The sequence below is a fragment of the Mobula hypostoma genome, chromosome 25, assembly GCF_963921235.1.
Source record: "Mobula hypostoma chromosome 25, sMobHyp1.1, whole genome shotgun sequence".
In the NCBI taxonomy this organism is placed as follows: domain Eukaryota; kingdom Metazoa; phylum Chordata; class Chondrichthyes; order Myliobatiformes; family Myliobatidae; genus Mobula; species Mobula hypostoma.
The window spans coordinates 6,258,900-6,265,580 of record NC_086121.1 but is presented as its reverse complement, the minus strand read 5'-3'; the positions used below and the strand labels follow the sequence as shown (position 1 = coordinate 6,265,580).

At 45.4% G+C, this 6,681-nt stretch overlaps 1 protein-coding gene across 3 annotated transcripts; it reads left to right on the top strand.

The window, feature by feature from the left end:
* Positions 1–1,323: 1,323 nt before the first annotated feature.
* LOC134337724 (protein tyrosine phosphatase type IVA 2-like) lies at positions 1,324–1,873 on the top strand. 3 transcript variants are annotated; one of them, XM_063032936.1, is made up of 2 exons: positions 1,324–1,421; positions 1,494–1,873. In XM_063032936.1, exons 1-2 carry the CDS (start codon positions 1,324–1,326, stop codon positions 1,816–1,818), a joined length of 423 nt encoding a protein of 140 aa, XP_062889006.1. In that variant the 3' UTR covers positions 1,819–1,873. The 3 variants fall into 3 exon arrangements, with proteins under 3 accessions (XP_062889006.1, XP_062889007.1, XP_062889005.1); XM_063032937.1 differs by having other exon boundaries at positions 1,324–1,632; positions 1,708–1,873; XM_063032935.1 differs by having other exon boundaries at positions 1,324–1,873.
* The last annotated feature ends 4,808 nt before the right edge of the window (positions 1,874–6,681 follow it).

The following is a 6,681-nucleotide window of genomic DNA, read 5'->3' as shown; positions in this document are numbered from 1 at the left end:
AGTCCTGAAGAACAGCCTCTGCCTGAAATCTCGACTACTTATTAACTTCTGTATTTGCTGCCTGGCCTGAGTCCCTCCAGCGCTTTGTGTGTGTTGCTCTGGATTTCCAGCATCTGCAGAAGCTCTTGTTTAACACTGAACTGATTCCACAATCTTTGGGCTCACTTTCAAGGACTCTACGACACATGTTCTCGGTATTTATTAGAACAGAGGTGAGGAGGAATTTCTTCAGCATGAGGGTAGCAAATCTGTTGAATTCATTGCCAGAGATGGCTGTGGAGGCCAACTCATTGGGTATAATTAAAGTGAAATTTGATAGGTTTTTAATTAGTCAAGGCATCAAAGGTTACAAGGAGAAGACAGAAGATTGGGGTTGAGAGGGATAATAAATCAGCCATGATGGAATGACGGAGCAGACTCAATGGGCTGAATGGCCTAATTCTGTCCCTATGTCTTATGGTTCATGGACTATTCAGAAATCTGATGTCGAAACCCTTCATCTGGACTGAAGCTGAAAGGTCTCGAATGTGACCATTTCCCTCCATAGATGCTGCCTGACCCGCTGAGTTCCTCCAGCATTTTGTGTGTGGTTTGCAGGATCTGCAGCCTCTTGTGTTTCATTTGCCTCTCAGATTCCCGTTAATACTTATTCTCTCCTTAAATCTCAGTCGTCTTGTTTTTAATGCTGCTACCATGGGAAAATGTCTCTCATAAATCTGCAGTATATACTTTTTGGCATCATATTCAACTCTGTTTCGTGCAGACATCTTGGCCTCTGTTCTATGTTCTATCAAGTCACTAGTCCCATGTCCAACCCTCTGTTTGCAGCCAGCTTGGGACTGTCCATGTCTGGTTTGGCAGCCGTTCAGTGTATACACAAAATAAACTATTATATATATATATATATCAAAAATTAAGTAAGTAGTGTTAAAAGAGTTTAAAAATACTGAGGTAGTGTTCTTGGGTTCATTGTTCATTCAGAAATCTGACAGTAGAGGGGCAGAAGCTGTTCCTAAAATGTTGAGTGTGTGTCTTCAGGGTCCTGTACCACCTCCTTGATGGTAGCAATGAGAAGAGGGCAACACTCACAACACGCTGAAGGAACTCAGCAGGTCGGGCAGCATCCGTGGAAACGATGAGTCGACGTTTTGGACCGGAACCCTTCGTCAGGACCTACAAACAACTTTATAAACAACTTTATATCCTGCGTTCAATATCCAGCTGTCAGTGGAGGTTTAAAAGCACAAGTACTAACAGTGAAATCAAACACTGTTCTGCTTCGTCCCCCCATTTTTAAAACTTGAATTAAGTATTGCAGCCACAATGAACCACACAGCCCCAGTAGAAATATGCTCCGATTGTATGAGATTTCTCATCACACACAACCCAGCTGGTGCTACTCTCAACAAGTTCACAGAGGAGCTCAAGAACTATGGTGTTCGAGGTTGTGAAGCAACCTATGACAAAGCTCCTGTTGAAAAAGAAGGCATCAGGGTTTTGGACTGGCCTTTCGATGATGGTGCTCCACCTCCTACCCAGATTGTGGACGACTGGTTAAATCCGTTGAGAGAGAGACTTCATGACGATGCTGGATGCTGCATTGCTGTGCGCTGTGTGGCAGGACTGGGACGAGCTCCAGTTCTTCCTGCACCAGCATTGATTAAATCAGGAATGAAATATGAAGGTGCACTTCAATTTATCCGGCAGAAAAGACGTGGAGCTTTTAATTCAAAGCAACTACTTTACCTCGAGAAATATCGGCCAAAATTACGTTTGCGCTTCAGGGCGCCTAATAGTACCAGCTGCTGCATCCAGTAGCATTCTAAGACCAGACTGTAGACATCCTGGTGACACGAACACACAATTGAGATGTATCCACGCTGTGGTGAGGTCAAGATCGTCAATCTTGGAGTGAATTTTTAAAGAAAGGGATCTGTCTTTTGTTTCACATTATGATTGATCTTATCAGGGAGGTTCAAGGAGTCTATAGAAAGGAATCTGTTACCTCTGTGAACAGGAGGTTAAGATTATGTCTGTGCAAAGCCCCGCATTCTGTCACCTCACTTTGTAAACCTCACTTGTATTGCACAATAACTTGATGAGGATATGGTTTGCTGCAATAGTTTATCCTTCTGATTGCTACAGGTAGGCAAAATAAAGGTGGAAATAATAAACTTATAAACTTTTATAAACTTTATAGACGACTCATCGTTTCCACGGATGCTGCCCGACCTGCTGAGTTCCTCCAGCGTGTTGCGAGTGTTGCTTTGATCCCAGCATCTGCAGAGTATTTTGTGTTTAGAAGAGGGCCTGTCCCGGGTGGTGGGGGTCCTTGATGACAGATGCCACCTTTCTGGGGCATTGCCTTTTGAAGATGTCCTCGATGCTGGGGAGGTCAGTGCCTGTGATGGAGCTGGCTGAGTTTGCAACTTTCTGCACCTGTTTCTGATCCCGTGCAGTGGCCTCTCCACACCAGACGGTGATACAACCAACGAGAATGCTCGCCATGGTACATCTGCAGAAATTTGTGCGAGTCTTGCGTGACAAACCAAGTCTCCTCAAACCCTTAATGAGGGTTGTGCCTTCTTTTTAATTGCATCAATATGCTGGTACCAGGATAGACCTTCAGAGATGTTGACACTAAGGAACTTGAAACTGCTCACCTTTTCCACTGCTAATTCCTTGATAAGGACTGGAGTGCATTCCCTTGACTACCCCTTCCTGAAGTCCACAATCACTCATTGGTCTTACTGACATTGAGTGCAAGGTTGTTGCAATGACACCACTCTACCAGCTGAACCATCTCACTCCTGTGCACCCCCTCATCGCCGTCAGAAATTCTGCCAACAATAGTGGTGTTGGTGGTGAATTTATTGATGGACTTGTAGATCCTCTGCAGTCTGTCCAGAACAATCACTTCCTTCTTATAATGTGGCAAACAGAACTGCATGCAAATCTCCACATGCAGATGAACAAGTGTTTTGTAAAGTTGCAACATTATGTCCATTCTCCAGATCCACCATATTGGCTGACCCTTCACTTTTCCTGAAATGACCCTGGTTGGGGGTTCAGCACGGACCTTCAATGTTGGTCTTCTGAGTGACATCTACAACTTGTAGTGTCATAGAGCTCTACGGCACGAAACAGACCCATCGGCCTGTCTAGTCTGTGCTGCCTTGACAGTCTGCCTAGCCCCATTGACCTACAACCTGGACCATACCCCTCCCATCCATGTTCTTATTCAAACTTCTCTTGATTGTTGAAATCAAACCTGAATCCACCACCTCCGCCGACAGCTCTTTCCAAAATTGCACTGCCCCCTGAAGCTGATCTCTCCCCCCCATTCCCCTTAAGTAGTTCACCTTTCACCCTTCACCCATGACCTCTAGTTCTAGTCTCATCTAACTTCAGTGGAAAAAGCCTGCTTGCATTTATGTTATCATAATATTCCCCTCGTAGTTTTGTACACTTTCAATCTTAGCGAAATCTTTTCTGTAGATAGGTGACCAGAATTGCATACAATACTCTAAATTAGACCTCACTAATGCCTTAAACGTCAACAAATGGGAGGCGGAGCAGAGTACTGATGGTGCTAAACAGTGACTCCTTTCCTTGCATCTTCGGAAGCAGCTCTATTTCCATCTTTAATCTCTTTATTTTTCCCCTTCAGGGTTCCTTTGAAGGCCCTGACCTGGAGTTACATGCTGACTTCAGTTCCTTGCAGGAATGGGACCCGCTCTCGGGGTTTCATAACCGGCCATTGTTGTTCGGCATGGCAAGGGCTCGGCCTGAGAGTCCAGCTTGGATTTGGAAGCCTAGGATCTCGGGGCTCTCGAGACGGGAAGATCGAGGGTCTGTGTCACAGCAGGAGACCTGTGTGTCATTGGGGGAGTCAAAATATCTACAGCTACGTGCCTGGAGACCCGAGATCTTTGGGCACAGAGCTCAAAAAAAGTGATGTAACGGGCTTTTAACATGGTAAACCAGCGAGTTGTTTGTTATGTCTCCCCGGTCACTGGGAAAACGGAGACTCCTCCTTCTCCCTTATTAGGGAGAGAGAGAGCCTGTGGTATGTCGAATACTGGGTGAAACGCAAAGTCTTTGGGGTAACTGCAAGTCTGTGTCTTTGCTTTGCTCACATTTGAGTGCTCAGTGGTGGGTGCTGATGCTTTTTTTTTTGCCGGTGAGGGGAGGGGGGATTGTTGCTTGCTGCTTCTTACACAAGGGCGGGAGGGGAGCTGGGGGTGACGACTTTGGGTGTCATTTGGGTGACATTTGACTGTCGTTCATTCTTTGGGGCACTCCTCTGTTTTCGTGGATGTTTGTGAAGAAGAAGCATTTCAGGATGTATATTGTATTTCTCTGACACTAAATTGGACCTTTGAACCTTTGATTCAACTCCTGTACTCAATATGTTTATTTAGAAATACGGCGCAGAATGGGCTCTTCCTGCTCTTCAAGCTGCACTTCCCCACAAGCCCAGAAAATCCCGATTCAACCTTAATCACAGGACAACTTACAATCATCAAATAGCCTGCCTGGTACGTCTGTGGACTGTGTGAGGAAATCTGGAGGATTCGATGGGGAGGACGTACGGAGAACGGTGGGATTCAACTCTGAACTCCGACGCCCTGAGCTGTAATAGCGTTGTGCCGACCGCTGAGCTACTTTGATTTAAGAAGGCCTGTGTGTCAAAAGCTCTCTTTACGACTCTGTCAACCTGTGGCGGCACTTTCAAGGAATTGTGGATCTGTTTTCCTCAGATCCTACCCTGGCTTGTCCTCCCAAAGTACACCTCACACTTGTCTACATTAAATTCAAGTTCAAGTTTATTGCCATCCGACTATGCATATATACAACCAGACGAAACAATGTTCCTCCAGACCATGGTGCACCCACAAAACCTGTATCGTGCACAGCACGTAGAACAAAATATTACCGCCAATAAGTTAATAGAATGTATTTCAGAGTGACTGTAGTGCGTGACACAGGTGAACAGTAAAGAGTTGCTGTCCTCGTGACGAGACTTTGTGGGTAGCAGGGTATTCTGAGGCACACGGCCTGAGGGAAGAAGCTGTTGCCCAGTCTGGCAGTCCTAGTTGTGATGCTCCTGTACCTCCTTCCTGACGGTAGTGGGTCAAAGAGATGGTGGGGCGACGGCAGGGATCCTCAACAATGCTTCAGGACCTTCGTATAGAATGTTCCCGATAAATGTCACAGAAAGTGGGGGAGGGAGACCCTGGTGATCCTCATGGCAATTTTTTTCTCTCTCTCTGGTCTCTGTAGGTCTAGTAGTCTGATGCCTTGTAGCTTCCGTACCACACAATGATGCAGCCGGACAGGACACTCAGGGGTGCATTCTGACATCTATCTATAAATTTAGTATTTTCCTCCCTCTCAGTTCTTCCCTCTTTAAATCTCTCCTCCACTTTGGGCAGGAGCAACAATTTTCTGCTGAATGTAATTTTTGAAACTGCCCACACATTTCATTTGGAACTGCATGTTCCCTTATTGTACATCGGCTGTTAGTCCAGGTTTGTATCCGACCATTGTGTGGCCCTCTTCGGCAAGGACGCGATTATAGTGGGATGAGGAGGGGGAAGAAAGGATCAGCCATGATTGAATGGTGGAGCAGACTTGATGGGCCAAATGGCCTACATCTGCTCCTATTTCTCCTCGTCTTGCGGTCTAAGTCTCCAACCTGAATTCCTGTTTACACCTAATGTCGAGCCCAGGCTCGCTGAAACCAGGACACACTCCAAGATTACAATGCTATTTTTTTCCTCCAGCGAGTCTCCCAGGATTTACTATAAGCTTGCAATTGTCTGTGCACCATTTGTGACAAGTTGAATTGCAATAATAGCCTTCCTGCCTCAGTGTTTCAAAGTGCTGAACAACAATTACATCTATACCTTTCTCAGTATTACTGTGATCATTTTTGCTTTTTTTTCCCCCAAATACACTTGTGGTATAGTTACAAATCTCATGCATGTGTAAAATTCCACTTCTGCAGACTCCATGTTTCCTCAACACTACCTGCCCTCCGCCTATCTTCATACCGTCTACAAAATTGGCCACAAAGCCGTCAATTCATCATCGAACCTTGTATCATTTCTTAATGCATGCGTTACTAAATGACAATAAAAGAGGACTGCGTGTCTTCACAACCTTAAAAAAAAAACCTTTGCGGAACACCATTAGTCCCCGGAGGCCAAACAGAAAAGTGGCTCTTTATTCCCACTCTTTGCCTCCTGACAGTCAGCTGATCTTCCATCTATGCCAGTATCTTTCCTGTCATACCATGGGTTCCTATCTTGTTAATCAGCCTTACCTTGTGAAAGGCTTTCTGAAAATCCAAGTAAACCACATCCACTGACTCTCCTTTTTCTATCCTGTCTGTTATTTCCTCAGAGAATTCCAACAGATTTGTCAGGCAAAGTTTCCCCTTAAGGAAACCATGCTGACGTCAGGTTATTTTATCATGTGCTTCCAAGCTCTTCCTTAATAATGGACTCCAACAACCTCCCAACCACTGAAGTCGGCTGAGCTGGCCTATAATGTCCTTCCTTCAGCACCCCTCCCTTCTTAAAAAGTGGACCTCAAGACCATAATTCACAGGAACAGAATTAGGCCATTCAGCCCATCGAGTCTGCTCCACATTCCATCATGGCTGATCCTAGA